Raw genomic sequence first — 24080 nt, 5'->3', positions numbered from 1 at the left:
CCTTCGCATTTGCGAAAAATATGCAGAAGCTCAGCATACCAGATTTTTAAAACTATGAGAAATGCAGGATGCATAAATTGGGGAGTTGGACCTCGATTTAAGGTCCGATTTCAAAACAAATTATATATTTGAACTCGTGGGGGAATGGGTAACCGGATTTTGGTTCGAACCTCGAGTTTTGACCACGTGGGCCCGGGGGCGATTTTGGAATTTTTGGGAAAAACTTGGGAAACTCATTTTTTATGCATCCAAATTGATTCATATAATGTTTATTAAAGTAATTGAGCAATTTGTGATTAGATTCGAGTGAATTGGAGGTGGAACCGCGAGGTAAAGCAATAGTTGAGGATTAAGTGGATTTCAAGGCTTTGAGGTAAGTGTTTGGTTTAACTCTAGCTTGAGGGAATAGGAGTTGAGTCTTGTTGCTAATTGCTATGTGGTCAAGTACGATGTATAGGCATGGTGACGAGTATCTATACATTGGTGTCTAGCATGACCGTGAGTCCTTATAATGTGATTATCATGAACTGATTGTGAAATTCATGTTTATTGGAGTATTTCTATATGTTGTGAATAACATGTGAATGGTGATATGATTATTTGATTCCTGGGAGCATTGGCTCGAACTGTGATATGAATATTGAAAGTATATGAAATGACTTGATTCATTGAGGAGCGTCGGCTCCAGTTGTAGAACGAATTGCGAAAGTATAAGTGATAATTGAACCTCTGGAGCATCTGCTCGAGTTGTAAAAGGAATTGTGAAGTAAAAGTGAGAAAGAGGAGAGATCATTATGTTGCCCTCTTGGCAGGCTATTTGTTGGGTTGTGATTCCTCTGCATTGTGTTCTTAACGGATACTAGGGTCGCTTAGGTTAATGTTTTCCTTGTGTCGTATGATGACTATAGTTATAGATGGGGTGGTTGGGTGTGGTAGTCGGTTAGATATAGCTGAGGTGGTCAAGTGTGGTAATAGGTTGGTTATAGCTGTGGTGGTTAGATGTTGGAACTAATGTGGTGGTTAGATGTTGGAACTAATGTGGGTATAGTAATTCCCTTGCCTGGAGATTTGAGAAGATGTTTTGTTCCCTCACTGGAATGTCGTTATATTGTTGTTCGTGACAGAATATGAGATAAGAATTTCTTGGAGCTTGGGCTCCAGTGATATCGTGGAGTAAGAAAAGAAGAAAGGGAAAGAGTTACTGGTTATTCCCTTGCCGGACGTTTTGTTGATTCTGTTGTTGGTTTTTTTTTTCCTCTCCCTTGCCGGGATACTGAGATTATTAAGTTGTTTGTCATGTGTATTCCCTTGTCGGGATTTTCATTATAGTTTATTTACTCTCTTGCCCTGTATTTGTGACTGTGGTTTGGATGAGGAAATATGATCTTGGTGGAGCGGGTTGCACGCTGCAACAATAATATGTGAGGGTCGGGTTGCACGCCGCAACAATAATATGTGAGGGTCGGGTTGCACGCCGCAACAATAATATGTGAGGGTCGGGTTGCGCGCCGAAACAATGATACATGATAAATGATATGGGTCGGGTTGCACGCCGCAACAGTGGTATTTGTGGAGCGGGTTGCACGCCGCAACAATGGTAATTATGGAGCGGGTTGCACGCCGCAACAGTTATTTGATGCCCTATGTTTATATTGAGTATTGATTCCTTGTTTATGGTGGATCTAAGTTGCTTTAGTTTATTACCCTGGGTTACTGTTAATATTGTATCTCCCCATAGCATGTTTCCCTCTCCCAAATTGCTAGTTGTTTGGTATTCGATTTTCGCTATATATTTATAACTGCACAGGTTTATGTGGTGTCCGGTCTAACCTCGTCACTACTTCGCCGGGGTTAGGCTAGACACTTACCAGCACATGGGGTCGGTTGTGCTGATACTACACTTCTGTGCATTTTTGCACAGGTCCAGGTTTTGAGGAGCAGCAGCAGCAGTAGTTCGGGAGCAGACTTTCCTATTCACGAGACTGAGGTAGCCTTGCAGGCGTCCGCAGGCCCGGCGTCTCTTCTTTATATTTTCCTTTTGACTGTTGCCTCATTGTTTTCGGGACAGACAGCTGTTATATTTCTTTCAGGCCTTTGTATTTAGTTTATTCTTAGTGGTTCGTGAGTAATGTGACACCAAATCTTGGATAGAGGCTATTGTTGACTATTCCGCGTTTTGATTCAGACTTATGAATTAGACTTCCGCTATTATTATTATAAAATTTCATGTTCTACATTGATGCTATAAACTGTTAAAAATAATTGCTTAGTGATGGGAAGGTAAATAAGTTGGCTTGCCTAGCTACCACGAGTAGGCGCCATCACGACTCCGATGGTGGGAAAATCCGGGTCGTGACAGCAGGTCAATCGTCCAAAGGTTAGGAGACGTGGTGATGAAACACAACTACAGGGAGATGAACAAAGTTGCTGACCTGCTGGAAAAAGAGGGTGCCAAGAAGGATTTTTTGATAAACTTTTTGTAACAACACTTCCTCCGGTGTTAGCTATTCATGTTTTTTGGCAGACATCGCAAGAACTGTTTTCTCAAGACAAGTTTTGAATTGTAATAGTTCTACTTATGCTCATAGCGCGGGGGATCTAGTATACCCCCGGTAAACAATGCTCTACTGTTTTATACCCTAACGGGTAGTGTTTTAATTAATGTTTGAAATGCACCTTTTACCAAAAAAAAGTTCTATTAGCTTAAGCCCATCATATATATAAATGCACTTTTACACTCACTTTACGTAGAAATGACACTGGGTAGCCATTCTAAAGGGATGTTATTTAGCAATTAGCTAGTACGTTCTGAATTTCAGTTTTTTAGTTTAATTTTTTAGGACAATATTGTCCTGAAGTTACGATTTTTAGTTTACAATTTCAGGACAAATAAAGTACTGGCTAATCTCTAAATAGCATCCCTGAAAATGACAATTTGTGCACTTGCCCCTCACTTTACCAATACGTGTTCATCTATATTCTATGTTTATATAGTTCACTAGTTTTAGGATACGTACCCTATCTCAAATGAATATAGAACTTTAAAAATGACAAAAATATTATTAAATTATGTATAGTAATGTGCAATTGTTAAGTATCATTTTGAAAGTATTTCTAAAATTTGATATTGAGTTAAAAAATGTAATAATTATAAATATTGGAATAATTTATATGTGATTATAGTATTTATTATGTCTTTACACAAAATTAGTACAAATATGTATAGAAGGATAGTTTGATAAAAGGGTAATGTACAAACTATTGTATACCTATAGAATCAAACATAATTTTCGCAAAAAACTCTCTCTATTTTTTAACTATGATGATTAAATTATACGTAATTGCTTGATTTTATTTCTACGACCTATTATAAATCTATAATTAAGAATACGAAAAATTGCATGAGAACCAACCAACATTATCGACTTTATATAGTTTTCTCCATAGTCTTTTTTTTTTCTACTAAGATAAGAAGAATTGGTTAGAATTCTATGATAAAGAATAATTCAAATAAGGAGAGATTTAGTCTTCAAAATTTTAGTTAATGTCAATGTTCTAAACATTAAGGGGTCGTTTGGTATGAGGTATAAGAAGGTATAGTGGTGGTATTAAAATTTAATACCATTTTAATACTTTGTTTGGTTAGCAAATCAGGTATTAGTTATCCCGGGATTAAAATTAGCACCGGGATAACTTATACCTTGTAGAGGGTGGGGTAATTAGGACTGGGATAACTTATACCTTCTTCTTAGTAATTATGAAATTGTCATTTTTAATACAACATACCAAACAGTGGATAAAAAATAATCCCAGCATAACTTTTCCCGACATAAGCCGATTTAAACCAAACGACCCCTATTCTTTAGGATTCTATGATAAATAATACTTCAAATAAAGAGTGTTTTAGTCTTGAAAATTTTAGTTAGTGTCAGAGTTATAAATGTTAAAAGAAATAATTAAGGACTCAATTTAAAAGTGCAATTTTTTTTTGAACTTTCAATGAACATGACTATGATAAATAAAAAAAAATGAGAAAATGACCCTCGATAGCCCCTCAAAATTTAATAGCCCATGTTTTTCTTTATTGACACAAAATGGCCCTCTGGTCCAAACATATTATATCTAATAGCCCGAAATATCTATTTTGTATATTTTTCTGTATAGTGACAGTCTATTTTGTATATTTTTTATATAGTGATAGTCTATTTTGTATATTTTTTGTATAATGACAGTCTATTTAGTATATTTTTTGTATAGTGACAGTCTATTGTATATAAATTATACATTATGTATAGTGATATCTATTTTGTATATTTGTTTTGTATAGTGACGGTCTTTTTTATATATATTTTGTATAGTGACATCTATTTTGTATATTTTTTGTATAGTGACAGTCTCTTTAGTATATAAATTGTATAGTGAAGTTTATTTTGTATATTTTTTTTGTATATCTTCTAAGATGACCACGGCAAAAGGCTCGCTCCCATAGGTTAAATCATCTAGGTTAAATACACTACAATTCTCTTTCTTTTACAAAAAAAGAAATATAGGTTAAATACACTACAATTCTCTTTCTTTTAACAAAAAAAAAAAAAACGGTTTTTAAGTGTAAATGCAACGCTTTTAAATGTACAAGATCTCGCAAATTTGATAAAAAGTTTTCAACTTCTTCCTCGTTATCATCTAAACCAGTAAGATCGCGAAATAATAAATCAAATAAAAGCACTTCTTGAATGGAAGAATTTGTACCCCAATCAGAGTTGTAAAACAAGCTTTTAACTTGCTTCTTGATGGGCAAAATAAAGGTTGAATGACACAGTTACCCATAAAAATAAAATTATTCATCCTTATCTATCTATTTGTTTTTCTACCAATCAAATTAATTACTTTTTCTGCCCATAGTAATTTTTGTGGGAAATTTTTTCTTTTTTCTCCAATTCTTTTTTATTTCTATGCTTCTTTTCTTTTTTCCTTTTCTTTTTTCTAGTTTTCTTCTTATTATTTTCTTTTTTTTCTCTTTTTCTATTCATTTATTTTTGCTCAAATCGTTTTATTGTTATTTTTACCATAACTTATTTCACACTCATTTTGACTCCTTATTTATTTCTTGTTCCTTTTCTAATTTCATTTAATTTTTTTTTTATATTCTTTTTCTCTTCCTAATCTAATTTCATTTACTATTTTTACTATTTTTTATTATTCATTTTTTTATACAATAAGAAAAATAACTGATTAGTAAATATGTGATCATCTTTCTTTTTAAATATAACTAGTATAATATACCTTTTTGTCTTTTTCTCATTTTTTAATTCAATTATTAAACTGAAATAATATCAGTTGTCGCTTGATCTAATTCACTGAATATCACACTAACTGCTGCTGAGCACCATAAATTACATAATCAGATTCTAAGAATCAACATGTGATTGCCATGCAAACCTTGATCTCCTTCCCTACAAATATCAGTACACACTCTATCATTACCAGTAACACAACCAGTTATGAAGCAAGAAAATATAATCTACGGCTACCAAATGTCCATATATACTAGTTAGAATAGAAATGATAATAAAATATTAAAAAATACAATAAAAGTATAAGTAGCAAAAAAGACTTCTAGTACCATATGATACCAATATAGTATACATGTATACCAACAGAGTGTATGATTGCTCTAAAATATTACTACAACTATCTCCGACTATACTACTATACCAAAACATTAAAGGATGCAATAAAAGTGTCACGACCCAAAATCAACCGTCGTGAGGGCGCCTATCATGAAACTAGGCCAGCCATTACTCAACATCTCAATACACTAAAAACTTTGAAAATAAAAATGGAAGCAGTTAATATTAAAGAAAAGCCCTTTTGAAAACAGAAATAATTCGAAATACGATACAATCTATCCCAAAACCGGGGTGTCATAGAGTACATGAGCGTCTATACCAGAATACAGTCTACTACAGTGTCTAGGAAATAAAACTTAAGTACAGATATAGATAGAGAACGAGAGTCAAGGCCTGCGAACGCCATGCAGCTACCTCGATAGTCTCCGGGATCTGACCCCTAAATCAGCAGCCGCCGTGATAGCGCTTAGGCTATAGGATCCCTCTGGAGTCTGTACACACCCCCAGTGAGCGCTGTTGATATTATTGAGGGATGGATCTTCCCTGGACATGGATCTTGTCCGAAGCATTTGATACCTGGAGATGGATCATCTCCATGGGCCGGATTAGCCTTCCTCGGTACTGGGTGACTGATGGTCAGTGATGTATATATTCTGGGATGGATCTTCCCTGGGCAGTATAGGCCATATACAGTACCGAGTGGTTGAGCGTTTGAGAGCGTGAGCATTGACATGTAGAAGTAGAAAAGTTATAATCTCCACATTGTTCAGTTTTGATCTATTTTACCATTTTGAACTATCCATTTAACTTGAAAGCTTGCCTACGCTTCTGCACATTTATTTCTATTTTAAGTGTACTGGTTGAGTTCGTCACTACCTTTCAGTCCAAAGGTTGGACTTGTTACTTACTGAGTTGGTTGTACTCACGTTACTCCCTACACCTCGTGTGCAGATCCAGGCGTTTCTGGTCATAATATCAGTATAACCGCTGTGGCGTGCAGCCCGATCCCATAATTGTCACTCATAATCAGGCTCTCGGCTTCACCATCTCTCCAGTCTCACTCACGGGCTCACAATATCATGAAAACTAGCCCGAAACAATGATATGATGTATCAATAAATAACAACTGAGACTCAGATATGATATGAAATAAATGAATATGACTGAGTACGAAATATCAATAAAATCAGTAAGGTGACAGCAAGAAACGACCCCTATGGATCCCAACAGTACCGGCATAAAGCCTAAACATGATATCTAGCATGATTGACAGCTCAATTACTTTATCACATGATGAGAACACAGATATTAACAAGATAGAGTCACTATACAGTGCCATGGAATCAACAAGGTCACAATTCTCACGGTGCACGCCCGCACGCCCGTCACTTGGCATGTGCATCACCTCAATACCAATCACATAACACATAATTCGGGGTCTCGAACCCTCAGAATCAAGTTTGAAAGTGTTACTTACCTCAATCTGGGCAAAAACTCTACTCCACAATGCCTTTGCCTCTCAAATCGTTCTCCAAACTTCCCGTATCTAGAAACAAGCAGTACAATACAATTAATATAGGCTAAAAGGATCAATTTCACAAGAAAAATACTAAATTACAGCCAAAATCCGAAGTTGGCTCAAACCCGGCCCCCGGGACCACGTCTCGAAATCCAACAAAAGTCATAAAATCCGAAATCCCATTCATTCATGAGTCTAACCATACCAAATTTATCAAAATCCGACACCAAATGGCCATTCAAATCCCCAAAACTCATTCTCCAAATCCCTAGCCTCAAACCCCCAAACTTAACCTCAACACCACACAATCTAGGTGGGAAAAACAATAGGGAAACATGATTTATGATCAAAAATGAGTACAAGAGGCTTACCTCAATAATCCCCTCGAAAATCCTCTCCAAAATCGCCTAATCTGAGTTCAAAATGTTAAAATGAGACTAAAATTGCGAACCCTTGTTTTTAAACATTCTGCCCAGGCTTTTCGCACCTGCAACCACTTATCCACACTTGCGGAACCTCTTCTACAGTTAAAACTCCGCTTCTGCGGAATCCACTTAACCAGCTGACTCCGCTTCTACGAGCACTGGACCGCATCTATGCATATCGCAGGTGCGGAAATTCCATCGCACCTGCGGATCTAGCCCGCATCTGCACCCTTCTGCGACCACGCAGGTGCGGGAAAATATTCGAACGTGCGACCTTTGCTCAATTCTCCCTTGGTCGCTTCTGCGGTTCTTTCCCCTCTTCTGCGGGCTCGCACCCGCGGTGCCCACTCCGCAGGTGCGGTTAAACCAGTAGCAGCAACACTTCAGTTGTTTCACCAATTCAAAACCAAGTCCGATAACCACCCAAAATCAACCCGAGGCCTTCGGGACCTCAACCAAACATACCAATAAGTTCTAAACCTCGATATGAACTTAGATGAACCCTCAAATCACCTCAAACAACATCAAAAACACAAATTACACACAGATTCAAGCCTAATGAACTTTGAAATTTCCAAATTCCACAAACGACACCGAACCTATCAAATCACGTTCAATTGACCTTAAATTTTGCACACAAGTTATTAATGACACCACGAATCTACTCCAACTTCTGGAGATCAAATCCGACCCTGATTTCAAAAAGTCCACCCCTTGTCAAACTTTCTAAAAAAATCCAACTTTCGCCAATTCAATCATAATTCTACTACGGACCTCCAAATCACAATTCGGACACGTTCCTAAGTCCAAAATCACCTAACGAAGCTAACGGAATCATCAAAATTCAAATCCGAGGTCGTTTACATATAAGTCAATATTCGGTCAACTTTTCCAACTTAAGCTTTCAATTAAGAGACTAAGTGTCTCAATTCACTCTGAAATCTCTCCGTACCCGAACTAACTTAGCTGATAGCTCATATAACAGTTGTAGAACACAAAAGGACCAGTAAATAAGAGAATCGGGCTACAACTCTCAAAACGACCAGCGGGGTCATTACAAAATATAACGACCCGGCTGGTCGTTTCATGAGTTATAGCCCTGTTTTCCCCATTTCTGCTTCCTTATGTGTTCCTCAGCTGTATTTTATCGTATCGTGTTGGTTGGTTTGGGTCCGAAGTGATTTCGGTGTGGAATGAGACACTTAGTCTCCTATTTAGAGGTTTAAGTTGGAAAAATTAATTGAATGTTAACTTATGTGTAAACGATCTTGGATGTGATTTTTGATGTTTTGGTTAGCTCCATTTGGTGATTTTGGACTTGGGAGCGCATTCGGAATGTGATTTGGAGGCCCGTGGTAGATTTAGGCTGGAATTGACAAAATTGGAAATTTGGCATTTCTTGGTCGGTAGTGGAAATTTTGATATCGAGGTCAGAATGAGATTCTGAAAATTAGAGTAGGTCCGTAGTGTCATTTTTGACGTGTGTGCAAAATTTCAGGTCATTCGGAGGTGATTTGGTAGTTTTCGGCATCGTTTGCGGAATTCAGAAGTTTAGAAGTTCTTAGGCTTGAATCCGAAGGTGATTTGGTGTTTTGATGTTGTTTTGAGTGTTCCGAAGGTTTGACTAAGTTTGAATGTTGATATGTGACTTGTTGGTATGTTTGGTAGAGGTCCCGAGGGCCTCACGTTGATTTCGGGTGGTTGACGGATCAAGGATGAAATTTGGAAGAATGCTGAAGATTTGTTCTCAGCTGTCATAACCACACCTGCGGAATGGGGACCGCAGGTGCGAGGTCCACAGAAGTGAAAGGGGACCGTAGATGCGGGATTTGGAATCTGAGGTTGGACCGCAGGTGCGGAAGGTGGAGCGCACCTGCGAGACCGCAAGTGCGGGGAACAGACCGCAGAAGCGGTCTCGACTAAGTGAAAACGCAGGTGTGGTTGTTTGGATTGTAGAAGCGGTTGTGCAGGTGCGAGAAAAGGGCCGCAGGTGCGGAAATGCCTGGGCAGAAGGTATAAATTGGACCCTTCGCAAAATTTGAGTTTTTTTCACCATTTTTATTCGGACTTGGAGCTTTTTGGAGGTTTTTGAAGAGGGAATCAAGGGGGTTTGCATTAAGGTAAGTTACTTAAGCTTAATACTTGTGATTATGGTAATTTTCAGTTATTTAAGCATGAAATTAGTATAAATTAGGGATGAAATTGAGGGGATTAGGGCTTGAAATTGGAGAGTTTGATTTGGGGATTTGAGAGGCCATTTGATGTTGGTTTTCGATGAATTTGGTATGTATAGACTCGTGAGTGAAAGGATTTTCTAGTTTTTGTGATATTTGTCGGATTCCGAGACGTGGACCCGGGGTCCGGGTTTGGGTGAATTTTGGGATTTTGGTCTAAATTATTAGTTTTTCGTATGGAATTGGGTCCTTGTCCTATATTGATTGCGTTGTATTGCTTTTGGTTAGATTCGGGATATTTGGAGGCCGATTCTAGAGGCAAGGGCGTCGCGGAGTAGGGATTTGACCGGTTTGAAGTAAGTAATGACTGTCAATCTAGTCCTACGGGTATGAAACCCCGGATTTCACATCCTTTCACTACTTTAAGGTGACGCAGATGCCAGGTGACGGGCGTGTGGGCATGCACCGTTGGGGATTGTGACTTGGTCCGTTCCGTAGCAACTATTAAGTTGCGTATTTGATTGAAAACTATATGATACTTATGCGTTTAGAAAGAATTCCTATAAATTTGGGCTGAATGCCATATTTGGGCCTCGTGCCAAAGCTGTTTTGACCCTTAGGGGCATTTTCTTATTATCCTCTCACTGTTTTTGATTGAAAATCTATACTCAGTCATGTTATGTTTACTGATTTCATAACTCATTCTTCATTTCACCGTTTTGATGCATATAAAATGTTGTTTGGGCTGAGCACCCTGATTTTTTCCTGATAGCCCGAGTGGCTTGAGAGTTTATGACTGAGTGAGGCCGAGGGACTGTGATTGTGAGGATATTGAGAGTATAACACGTGAGTTGTCCGTGCGGATTCTGATATTGATACTATAATATGTGAGTTGTCCGTGCAGCACGTGAGTTGTCCGCGCGGATTATAGCGCTTGGGCTAAAGGAGCTCCTCCGGAGTCTGCACACCCCAGTGAGCATGGGTATCCTGAGTGAGTGATATGATGTTTGCCTGAGGGGCTGTTCACGAGTGAGGTTTTGCCCGAGGGGCTGTTTATGTTTTCAACATTTTTACTCACTGCTTCATCACTCTGTTGGAAACGTTGAAAGATGTTTTAAACGGTTTATTGAAACTGGATTTTAAACGAGATGATTTGACTCATATACTGATTTGAAAGCATGTTGTACTTACTGAGATTTCATGATGTGGATTTTATGTGTTTCCTACTGCTTAGTCTTTATTTACTTTTATTACTTACTGAGTTGGAGTACTCACATTACTCCTTGCACCCTGTGTGCAGATCCAGCGGTTGCTGGACGTGCTAGCGAGCGTTGATTTTTATCTGTCGCGGATCTGTTGGAGTTGGCAAGGTAGATGCATGGCGATCGCAGCCTTGCTCTTCTCCCTCCTATCTTCCTATAGATGTTATTAGTTGTTTTATTCCAGACTGTATTAGTCTTATTATTACAGGACAGTCCTTGGTAGATGCTCATGATTTGTGACACGCTGATGTCGGGCTTTTCATCCGCACGTTGTTATTAAGAATTATATTATGAAGTTTTATTAATTAAATAGCATACAGAAACCTTTATTTTGGAATATCGGGTTGTTTCGATAAATGAGTCGACTTGCCTAGTTCCACGTTAGGCGCTATCACGACATGGTAGATTTGGGTCGTGACACAAAAAGTATGAGAAAATTACATGCTCGCATTGCAAGCTATTCACAAAGCAACTTGCTCATTCCGTATACTAACAGGGTATATAGTTGTATGGGGTTGTTCCAACAATGACCTATAACTATAAGAACTATTACATAATACACATAATCTATGTCTATCGGCACAAAAAAATTGCAGCACTGCAAATCATGTTCATATAAATGATTTCAGAATAGAATTCACTTAAAAATGCAGCTAAAACAACCAAAAAAAATTCAAGCTATCATATGGTACCAATATGGCATATAACTATACCAATATGGTATATATTTTTACTGGTTAATTCTCGACAACTATATGACTATACTACTATTACATAACACACATGCATAAAGAGAAAAATAAAAAAAATAGTGTACCGCATATTAATATAATAAAGTATTTCAAGATATTGTACTATATTATTATTATTAAAGAATATCAAATAATGTACCAATTAAATGCAGCTAATACAATCAAAAAATGATTCAACTAGCATATTATACCAACATAGTATATAGATATACCAATAGGGTATATAGTTGTACGGGGTCATTCCAACAACTGCATATAACTATAAAAACTATTACATAATACACAAAATATATGTCCATAGGTACAAGGAAATCCAACACAGCAAAACATGATTATATACATCATTTCAGAATAGAATTCACTTAAAAATGCAGCTAAAACAACCAAAAAATATTCCAACTACCATATGATACCAATATGACATATAATTATACCAATAGGATATACAATTCTACTAATTAATTCCATGCAACTATATATGACTATAAGACTATTACATAATACACATGCATAAAGAGAAAAATAAAAAAATAGTGTACCACATATTAATATAAGAATTGTACTATAATACTATTATATAAAACAAACGCATAAAGAAAAAATCAAAATGATAACATAATACACATGCATAAAGGAAAATTAACAAAATTCAAGCTACTGTACTATTATACTATTACTAAAGAAAAATCAAATAGTGTACCAATTAAATGTAGCTAATGCAACCAAAATGTTCCAACTAACATATGATACCAATATAGTGTATGGTTAAACCAACAGGGTATACAATTGTACGCAACGAGTTTAATTTTTTTTAATTCAATTATTAAACTGAAATAATATCAGTTGTCACATAATCTAATTAACTCAGTGAGAGCTTATGCAATGAATAATACCTCCATGGAATTCCATTAAATAGTTCATTTAGAGAAGTATTTGAAAACAAATGAGAACTTCGTTTAAATTTTGAAAAAGGACATGGAAATTTCAAAAAGATGAAAAAAGATCCAATTATAACAGTATACTATTGCAGTATATTGTATACTATTATGGTATAATGTTGTCATATATTGTATATTATTATAGTAAATTACGTATTATTATAGTATATTATTGCATTATGCTGCAATAAACTGTATAATATGGCGGTATACTTTTATAGTATATATATACTGTTGGGTTACTACGTTTTTCTTTTACAATTTTCAGTTGAAAAATTCGATTCGAATCACCTCAAATAAGCTTCAAATGCGACGAAATTTCAATATGAACTTCTCAAAAGGTACTATAAAAAGTATTTTATAACACCCACTTCGAATCAAACAATAAAATTTCAAAAAGAAATTTTAAATTCAAGAATTCAAGCTCAACAATGGTGGGTCTTCAAACACACACAAAAGTCCAGATCTGGAGTTTGAAATTGTGGTATGCACGGCAACCGGGAGTTTCTCCGATCAACTTATTTCTCTTGTCCATTTTTCTCACTGCGAATATCCTATTTCATTTTTATTTTTAGTTTTTAAATAATTATTAATATATATTTCTACAGTCAAAGTACTTATTATAGACGGAAAGATAGTAAAAAGTAATGTGATTCAAGTTATAAAATAAAACAAAAAGGGAAATAAATTTGCATTTTCTACACGCCCCTCACCTGGGGTAAGCAAATTAAAGGGGAAATAAGAAATTAAATAGTTCGGTAATAAGTTTGTGATGTATAAGTAGGAATTGTTATTAGCTTTCAAGTGGGCAACACCAGGTAATTATTTTGGCCTTGATAGGCACTATGCCTTATTTCCTCATTCGGAAAACCCGATTTAATAACACCTTCGGCTAGGGCTGCTTATCGAGCGGATTGAGCGGTTATTTACTCTTAACGATTTAGCTTATCGGTTATCAGTTTTTAAATGTATTAATCCGCTAGCCACCCGATAAGATATCGGGCGGATTGGTATCGGTTTAGCTCTTATTGGGCGGTTTATCGGCCTAATTCAATCAAAATAAAATAAAATTTAGCCTCTGTATGTTTAAATAGGTGGTCGACGTACTAAGAGGGACGAAGCAGAAGAGACATCGTGATGGGTAAATCATCTGTCTAGAATCTTATTTATGTTTATGCACATTGGCCTTAGTCCATGGGAAAGATTTCCAATTGGCCGTTGTTAAAACAAATGTTCGTCATGCTTTGAATTCTAGGATGCCTTAAAACCCAGGCAAAGTTGATGAAGTAGTGGTGTAACTGGTGTTGTTATCTTGTTTCAGACAATAAATTCTGTCACTTTATCACAGTTAGATGACTCCTTTTATTTGGTTTTCTTTTGTTCTAATTCACTTTGATAGAGTACTAGAGGAAGAAGAGTTTTTGATTATTTAATATATACATGGATAAAAATAAATTTTATATGTATATATATATATTCTTAAGGGGTTAACGAATTATAGGTTAAGAAAATTGAATAATCCGCCCCAAATCGATAAGCCGTTAATAAAAAAATTTCACTATTCCATGTCCGTTAAACCGTTAACCTGATATCAACAAGCCATTAAGCTTCCGTTTCAGTTTGGGTTTGGTTTCCAACATTCCTGCCTTCGGCGCCGTCTAACCGGTCGAAATCTTACCCGGTTCATCAAACGGTACCCAATTCGCAAGAATTTCAGACAACCTTAAAACCCTTCTCTTAAACCCTTCGAAAAGCACAAAAAGAAGCAAACACTTTTCCCCATTGAATTGCAGCACAATGGGCAACCAACGATTTGGCAGAAAACGAGGTTGTTACTCCTCAATATCAATTAGTATTGTTTTTGTTTGTTTTGCAATTTTCTGTTTTACTTATCCGTTTTTTTTCTTTTCGTGTCTGAAATTTGATATAGGCATGAATAGAAGAGTTGAACAGAAACCTTTTACAAAGAACCCGAATATGAAGAAGAAGAAGAATGGTCGATTTGGAAGAGAAGAAAAGCTCAATAGAAGCCCCTCTCCAAGTGTCTCAGGTAAACTCATTCAAACCATAAATGTAGTTTAAGTGCTCCTTCCATTCCAAAAAGAATTCGGGGGTTCTTAAAGAATATATATTTATACTAAATTGTAAACATGGCCCCCAGGGGTTAGTTCAATTGGCTAAGGTTGAGGGGTTCAAGTCCATTTGGTATTTAAGTAGAGAAGGGTAGAGTGGCAGGCCCATCATCCCCGAGTTTTGAAGGTTGTGGTAGATAGATTAGTGTGGTTGTGTACTACTAGACTTCTTTCGTGGAAATAAAGTTTGATTTTTTTTTATTGAAATATTTAGAAAGATATTGACAAAATGACAGTGAAGAAACTGCTTAGTAGCTGTGATGTATGAAATGGGATAATCAGAGTAATAAAAAGAACCGATTTTTCCTTGTTTGTGTTCTGTTATTTGCTGAAAGTTTTCGTTTTTTTAATCTTTTTCTTTTTGGGTGGTGGGTTAATAGATGATTCAGGAGAAGAAAACTCGGAGATAGAAGAATTTGATGCACAAAAGGAACAAGAAGAAGAAGAAGCTTTGAATTGTAAGGAGCCAACAATGTATGACAGTTTGTTGGAGTCATTGAGGTAAAAACATAGTTGCTTGTATCTATCAAATACTTGTGATGGTGGTTGCTTGAATTGTCAACCGCAGGTTTTATTTGTTGTAAAAAATGAAAAGTTTTGAGTTACTTCAATTTTTTGTATTTGGTTTGTTTTTTATGTTGACTATCGAGATCTATATTCTTTAAATTAAAGCAAAGTCGACATCTTTGGTACACAAACAAAATAACAAGACATAATCCACCACATAAGGTACTTTAGGAAAGGAAGTCTTTTCTGATGTGAAGGAACTTTTGCACTTCCATTCTCTGTACATTATCTAACTATTAGGCTTGATAAGCCAGTGAATTAAGAATTGTTGCTGCTTCAAGGCATCATGATTCATGAGGATTGTGTTGTTTATGTATCCTTTTTATGCGTCGAATTGGGTACCTATTAAGTAATAATTGTTTTGCAAATAATTGCTTATGCTCTTTGTAAAGCAACAAGTATGCATCAATTCAAACTAGGTGAGGCCAGTTATATGAATCCTCTGCCCCATTTACTTAGTTTCTTTGTGATTGCTGAAATTTGTTGGATTATTAGGACCTTCTTGAAACCACGGATTCTAATGGTTGTAGCATGTGTTGATCATCTCCTCTTTTCATGTATTTTGGAACCATTAAGCTGCTTGGGATTATATCATGAAAATGGTTTGTGAATTGCGTGCAATTGTAGGACAAAACGAGAAGAATATAACACAGACTCAGAAGAAAATGAAGATGATGTTGAGCAAGCTCATGGTGCGTCTGATGATGAAAATGAAGGTAAGGCCTTAAGGACTAGTGAGAATTTCTGCATTTTACTCTTAATTTTTGTGGACATTATTGCTTGACATTTTGGTTATCAAAAGTTATTGCTGGATGTTTTATGTTCTTTATTTGCTCTTGTATTCCATAATTTTTGATTTCCTTAAGATGGTTATTTCTAATTCTAAGTTGTTTAGGGCGAGACCGGGACTTCTAACACATATAAGTGAGATTTGAAATGAATTGTCCTTCAGAAATGTCAACTCTATAGCTGATCATAAATTCTTTTTTGAACAGTTAACTCTATAGCTGATCTTATATTCTGTTTTTCTTCCAATTTTGTGTATGGAAACAGGCAGTGATAGTGAGGCTTCTAGACTTAGCGAACCTGGTGCTAGTCTAAATGGAGGTGGTCTGGGTAACCCCGTGGGACAGATTGGAGGTACCGAAACTGACGACGATGATTCGGAGGCCTCTGGTTCAGATGAAGAACATGAATTGAGAGTAAATGGTCAACCTACCAAAGGGGCTTGTGCAAGCACGAGGTGCGACTAGTTTTAACTTTTAATTGAGTTTGTTGCCTTTTGTTTTAGTTCCCTTTGATGTTCCAATAATTGTGTTTGTTCACTTGTTTATGTTTCATGATTTTGTTGGATTAAATTCTAGATATAATGCACATGTCTCTTCCTTTGGGGACAAATCAAAGTATATTACTTGTGCAATATTACTGCCAGATTGTATGAGTTTCAGCTGGGAAAGTGTTTTTGGTTTGGTAGTGTCCACTTGCTTTAAATGTTTGGTTGGCTGAATAAGACTATTCGACAAAAGATATGTTAACTCTGTATTGTAGTTTACGAACATCTACTTATCATAAAAAGCTAATTAGTGGAAACATCTAAATGCTTCATTGACTATCCATCACAGACAAGATGCAGTGAATCATGTGCCATTCTGAATCGGTTGCTTCTTTTACTCTTAAACTGCATTTTTCCACATGAAATGTGCCCATTAGGGATGGATTTTTGTTGCATCACTTGCTCCTCAACGGTGTCCTATTAGAAGGAGAAGATAGGGTAAGAATAATCTAAAGGCAATTGGACTGATCCAGATCCAAATCTAGTTTGATGGTTGAGGAAAGATTTTATAAGACAGAAGAAGTTATGAAAATTCTTAACCTAACATGTTCTTTCCATGCATGCAGCTCATTTCACTCTCATTTGGATCACAAGTTATCCAAAGAAGAGGTTGACATGCTACAGAAAAAGAAATGGACTTACAAATGGGTGGTAGCCATGTCAAATTGCAAGTGGAGAGGGACAGGCGAGTGTTTTCTGAAGGTAGCTTTGTCCTTTTTTTTTTTTTTTTTTTTTTTTTGCATATTGCTATGCTTCCTTATTCTATCGTTGATTGCTTCATAGAACTCGAACCTGTCTTTGCGCTCGGTTGTTTTAGTTCTCCATTCTTTCATCTCTTATATTCTGGGCAGAAGGTCTATTAGGCTATGCTCAAGTAATATGAGTTTGGTAAATAAATAGATAGTGGTCTGTGATTTTCCATAATTCATTGCAGAATTGTTGGAGCAACACATAACTTCGCTGGACCTAACATCCATTTTCATGGAAAATTTGGCAATAAATCTATAGAGTATTTTTGGTCCAAATAATGTGAAAGTGGTGTCCTGCTTAAAATCTTCTTGGATTTATTTGTCTATTTTTCAAAAGGAACAGAAAATAGTTCATGAACAGTGCGTCCCCAGGGCTTAGTTCAAGTGGCAGATGTTAAAGGACTTGTAACTTAGTCACATGTTCAAGCCCTGTACCATGCGAATTAAGACTGGTATTTAATTGGAGAAGGGTAGAGGGACGGGCTCCTTATCCCCGAGTTTCCACGGCGGCGATTAGCCCTAAGGGTTGGCCCGGAGGGATTTCTCCTTCATCCCCCCCAAAAAAAGTAGTTCATGGACAATGCTGTTGCCGGAGTTTTATAATTCTTGTCCATTTGGTAGGGATTCCAATTTTTTTTAGGGGTTTTCTAGGATTCTGGTATCAATTCTCATCTTGCGTCTGCCTTTTTTTTAGATACCTGTCAATTCCAATTATTTGTGATCAAGCTTCAAACTTGAAGGTGTAGTAATACTTATTGTAGTGCTTGTCTAGTTACTCTGCAGCTCTTTTTTGAATTTGTCCTTGTAATATCCATTGGTCTAAACTTGTGTGAGCGTTCTCTGTGTTTCTTTTTGGGATAAACAACTTAAGGCTGTTAAGGATATCGACAATCAAGAACTCTCTTTTCTAAAATATTGCTCCCTGTATTTGTATTAATTTATCTGTGTACCATGTTTTTTGATACTTAATGGATGAGTTTAGGTCATATTCCGTAGGTGACTGTGTTAGGTTCACAAAGGAATATCTTTTGTTGCATTGCTGAGTAGAGGAAACCTCACAATATCTAACTGCACTGCTCTATGCTACATCAATACGTTCAACTGTTTTAATTTTATGCATTGCTTTTCCACAACGATCTTCCTATACAAGAAGTTGCATTGCTATTCTGCAGGAGCTAGACGGCTTCTTATTTCATGGCTTGAAGCCGGCACTATACAAGCATTGGTTAGGTATCTATGAGAAGGCTGGAGGCTCCGATTTTGATTCATCAAAACAGAGATTATTTTTCTCCCTCTGTAAGTAAAGCCCATCGTTTGTTTTGGTCATTTACTCGTATTAGACTTATCAAATATCTGTTGCCTGCGGTTTGATGATTGGTGGATAGAACTATGTGCCTGTTTCTTAGTTAGTTTGCAACGACTTGTGGAAGATATATCAATCACAGTCCGCAACCCTCAGAGTAGATCATTAGTGTGACTCCAGCACCTTATTTTCTTTCAGTTTGTCAATCGAATGGTTGTGTCACTTGTTTCTTGATGTTATGTGGTTCCACATTGATAGTTGTGGTTTTATAGCAGCACATATTTTTGACTGAAGTTGTGTTTCCTACTAGGTGTGATTTGGTGAAGTTAAAGTAGAGCAATGAATTTGGTTATCAGTAAAAGTAGAGTAATGAATTTGAGTTAATCTTGTGGTATAAGTAGAGCAAAAAAAGAGATCATCAGCGGTTTAGAGATGTCCTTGGCTGCATTATCAGCTACTATGTCATTTAGTGGCAAAAATACTTGTGGAGTTATATATGTATTTGATTTTGTAAACTTTACACAAACTGAAATTGTACCAAGTGAAATATTTATATACATGTAATTGGGCAAAGTAGTAAAAAAAATGAAAAAGAAAATGGATGGAGGATAGAGAGTGAGGTTGGCTTGGTTGAGGACAGAGGATCTCCAGATTTGAATCTTCACAACAAACCTCAGTGTGAGTCCATCTTCTGCAGCTTTTGTGGGGGACACTTATGCTTGTGTATTGCAGTAGGCCAGGTGGATTGGTCGAGCTGAAGGCAAGCTGGTCCGAACACTATAATTACCCCCACCCCCCAGTTAAAAAAAAATTAAAATAAGAAGACTAAAAAATCCCTAATTGATCTGCCAAATGGTCCATTGGACATGGAGGTCCACTTGTAGTGCTGTTATTCTTGATAGGTGAACATCCACTTATAATGCTGCAAAAAATATCACTTCTTTAAACTTGGCTTATTGCAAAAAAGTAAACATGCTTGACTACGTATTCATACTTGACTTATTCTTGTGGCACCCCTTTTGTGGTTAACCTGGTGGATTTTATCTCGCTGTCCATGTATTACTTTCCGTTTCTTGTCCTGCTATTTACTAGTGTTGTAATTGCTATTACTCCCTTTATTCATGTAGGCAACAGCTACCGGGATATTTTGCACCACAACAAGAAACCCTTCTATCTCAAAGGTCTAGAAGAAGATTCAAGTACCATGGATGCTTATGTTATGCATTCTGTAAGAGCATCTGCTTAACTTTTTTGTTTTTTTTGAGAAAGAGCATCTGCTTGACTTCTTTTCACCCTAATTTCTTTGTCCTATTTTGAGTGATGTAGTTCATATCCAATATTGCAACCATGTCTTGATTATTTGAGGGAATCATGTCTTGCAGCTTAATCATATATTCAGAACTAGGGATCTTGTAAAGAAGAGCGAGGCGAAAATAACTAAGCTTCCGGAGAGTGTGAAAGCAGATACCCTTACTAATGAAGCTTTTCTTGACCGTGGGTTTACTCGCCCCAAGGTATTTACCTATTTCATTCTTATGCTTCTGAAAATGAATTTGTGAGAAATAGACACTTGTTTTCTATGTTACGCGGATTCTTCATTTGTCTTGACGTACCCCGTCGATTGGTTGTGAAAAGGGGTATGATAGGGCGTGAGTAATATGGGTATGAAAAGGGTGTGACTTGTGAGTACTTTGTGCTGATTCTTCAGAATACACTAGAAATTAGCAAAAAACTTGAGGTAGTACTTGATATTAAGCTTGGTATGTTTTATTGAAGGTGCATCCTTGTCTTGTTTTCAAATTTTTTGATAATCAGGGCTTTGATGTGTCAAACTGTGGTTATTCTTAGAATAAGATTTCTATATGGTAATGGGGACTTATGCGATTTCATTAAAAAGAAAATAGTCTGACCTGCTCTTTGTACCTGCACTTTTCTGACATTACATTCTGTATTCTCTGCTGAAGTTCTACTCTTAAATGCTATATCATAGTTATGGTGGAGTTAGATTATTGCAGAGGAGACTAGTTGAAGTACAATAATAACCTTCCAATCCCGCTCTTAGTCTTTAGAGACACTTAAACTATTCCACCACTGACCCACTTTTTATGTGTATCACTCTTGCTAGTAGGGTTAGCCTTTAAGAAGCTTGTGAGAAAGCACGGGAGAAAATATATTATTGATGTCTATACATATGTTACAATGAGCCCTATATATATACACACATAACATGTCCTACTCCTAACATATATTGGATTAGGGTTATTTATTTACTCCTATTTACATGACTATTCTAACACTCCCCCTCAAGCTGGTGCATATAAATCATATGTACCAAGCTTGTTACATATGTAGTTAATACGAGGACCAGTGAGGGACTTGGTGAAAATATCTGCAAGCTGATCATTCGACTTCACAAACTTTGTAGCAATATCTCCCGAGAGTATCTTTTCTCTAACAAAGTGACAGTCAATCTCAATGTGTTTAGTTCTCTCATGGAACACTGGATTTGACGCAATATGAAGAGCAGCTTGATTATCACATACAAGTCCCATCTGACTAATCTCACCAAATTTCAACTCCTTGAGCAACTGTTTGATCCAAATTAGCTCACATGTCGCCATAGCCATTGCTCGATATTCTGCTTCTGCACTAGACCGAGCAACCACATTCTGTTTCTTGCTCTTCCAGGACACCAAATTTCCTCCTACCAAGACACAATATCCAGACGTAGAACGTCTATCAGAAGGTGATCCTGCCCAATCAGCATCTGAGTATCCAACGATCTGCTCATGGCCTCGACCTTCAAACAATAAACCTTTGCCTGGAGCTGATTTTATATACCGAAGAATGCGAACAACTGCATCCCAATGACTATCACACGGAGAATCCATAAATTGACTCACAACACTCACAGAAAAGGAAATGTCAGGTCTTGTCACTGTAAGGTAATTTAATTTACCAACCAACCGTCTATATCTTGCAGGATCGCTAAGAGGCTCCCCCTGTCCTAGCAGAAGTCTAGAATTTGGCTCCATCGGAGTGTCAACCGGTATACAACATGTCAATCCTGTCTCTTCAAGAATATCTAAGGCATACTTCCGTTGTGAGATCACAATACCTGAGCTGGACTGAGCTACCTTAATACCCAGAAAATACTTTAGTTTGCCCAGATCCTTAGTTTGAAAGTGTTGCAAGAGATGTTGCTTCAACTTACTAATACCATCCTAATCATTGCCGGTAATAACAATATCGTCAACATAAACGACCAGATAAATACAGAGATTTGAAGCAGAATGTCTATAAAATACAAAGTGATCAGCTTCACTCTGAATCATGCCAAATTCTCGAATAACTGTGCTGAACTTACCAAACCAGGCTCGAGGAGACTGCTTTGGACCATAGAGGGACCGGCGCGACCGACATACAAGGCCACGAGACTCCCCCTGAGCAACAAACCCAGGTGGTTGCTCCATATAAACTTCATCCTCAAGGTCACCATGAAGAAAAGCATTCTTAATGTCCAACTGATAGAGAGGCCAATGGCGAACAGCAACCATGGATAGAAAAAGGCAGACTGATGCTATTTTAGCCACGGGAGAGAAAGTATCACTGTAATCGAGCCCAAATATCTGAGTATATCCTTTGGCAACAAGACGAGCCTTAAGACGATCAACCTTACCATCTGAACTAAGTTCGACTGCATACACCCAACGACAACCAACAGTAGATTTACCTGAAGGAAGAGGGACGAGCTCCCAAGTACCACTCGTATGTAAAGCAGACATCTCGTCAATCATAGCCTGTCGCCACCCGGGATGAGACAGTGCTTCACCTATAGACTTAGGTATAGAAACAGAGGACAAAGATGACATAAATGCACAACGGGATGATGACAGACGGTGGTAACTTAAACCGACATAATGAGGATTAGGATTAAGTGTGGACCGTATACCTTTTCGTAGTGCAATAGGTTGATCTAAAGGAGACAAATCCACAGTATTAGCAGGGTCAGGTGCAAAACGTGAATCAGCTGGGCCTGATGCTGGATGCGGACGACGATGATAAGTCAGGAGTGGTGGAGCAGTAGAAGGTTGAACTGGACTAAATGGTGGCACTGGAGCTATAGTTGGTGGAATTGGACTAGGTGGTGGCACTGGACTCGGTGGTGGCACTGGAGCTATAGTTGGTGGAAGTAGACTAGGTGGTGGCACTGGACTCAGTGGTGGTACTGGAGCTATAGGTGGTGGAGCTGTGGAGTAAGATGAATGGGGATAGTGACTGAATCTCCAAAAGACGGAACTGGTAGCACCTCAGAAATATCTAAGTGATTAACTGGACCTGTGAAGTATGGTTGGGTTTCAAAGAAGGTAACATCAACAAACATAGGAAACCGCTGGAGGTCAGGAGAATAACATCGATATCCCTTTTGCATTCTCGAGTAACCCAGAAATATGCACTTAAGAGCACGAGGAGCTAACTTATCTTTTCCTAGAGTAAGGTATTGAACAAAACACGTACTCCCAAAGACACGGGGTGGAAGAGAGAATAAAGGTAAGTGGGGAAACAGGACAGAGAATGGAACTTGATTCTGGATAGCTGAAGATGGCATACGATTAATAAGATAGCAAGACTAAGAACTGCATCCCCCCAAAAATGCAACAGAACATGAGATTGTATGAGTAGGGTATGAGCAGTTTCAATAAGATGTCTATTCTTTCTTTCAGCTACCCCATTTTGTTGGGATGTGTACGGACAAGATATTTGATGAATAATCCCATGGGAGTTCATAAACCCCAAATTGATTTTGAATTTCAGCATGGAAGGTTTGGAAAATAGAAAACAAATCAGATCGATTTTTCATCAAAAATATCCAAGTGCACGTGGAATAATCATCAATGAAACTGACAAAGTAGCGGAATCCCAAGGTAGAACTGACCCAACTAGGACCCCCAAACATCTGAATGGACTAAAGTAAAAGGTGACTGTGCTCGATTATCAAGGCGCCGCGGGAAATGGGAGCGAGTATGCTTACCGAGCTGACATGACTCACACTCTAGAGTGGACAAGTGAGATAAGCTAGGTACCATTTTCTGAAGTTTTGACAAACTGGGATGTCCCAACCGTTTATGTAATAAATCTGGTGAATCAGTAATGGGACAAGTTATTGAAGGAAGACAAGATATGAGTCCATGTGATTTTGCAAGGATAAGGTAATATAGTCCATCTGATTCACGTCCGGTACCAATGATCCGCCCTGTACTGCATTCCTGTATAAAAACAAGGTCATCAAGAAATA

At 37.3% G+C, this 24080-nt stretch overlaps 1 protein-coding gene across 1 annotated transcript in view; it reads left to right on the top strand.

Annotated features, from left to right (window-relative positions):
- Positions 1-14334: 14334 nt before the first annotated feature.
- LOC109208480 (U3 small nucleolar RNA-associated protein 25) overlaps positions 14335-24080 on the top strand; it is a 20552-nt gene continuing 10806 nt past the window's right edge. Inside the window, exons 1-9 of the mRNA XM_019371596.1 lie at positions 14335-14528; positions 14631-14750; positions 15213-15333; positions 16027-16115; positions 16453-16642; positions 17299-17434; positions 18654-18777; positions 19912-20012; positions 20167-20298. Of these exons, the coding sequence (XP_019227141.1) occupies positions 14498-14528; positions 14631-14750; positions 15213-15333; positions 16027-16115; positions 16453-16642; positions 17299-17434; positions 18654-18777; positions 19912-20012; positions 20167-20298 (1044 nt within the window). The 5' untranslated portion in view covers positions 14335-14497. The remainder of the gene's footprint in view (positions 14529-14630; positions 14751-15212; positions 15334-16026; positions 16116-16452; positions 16643-17298; positions 17435-18653; positions 18778-19911; positions 20013-20166; positions 20299-24080) is intronic.

This window comes from Nicotiana attenuata, unplaced genomic scaffold (genome assembly GCF_001879085.1).
Source record: "Nicotiana attenuata strain UT unplaced genomic scaffold, NIATTr2, whole genome shotgun sequence".
Classification (NCBI taxonomy): domain Eukaryota; kingdom Viridiplantae; phylum Streptophyta; class Magnoliopsida; order Solanales; family Solanaceae; genus Nicotiana; species Nicotiana attenuata.
This window is presented reverse-complemented; position numbering and strand designations above follow the sequence as displayed.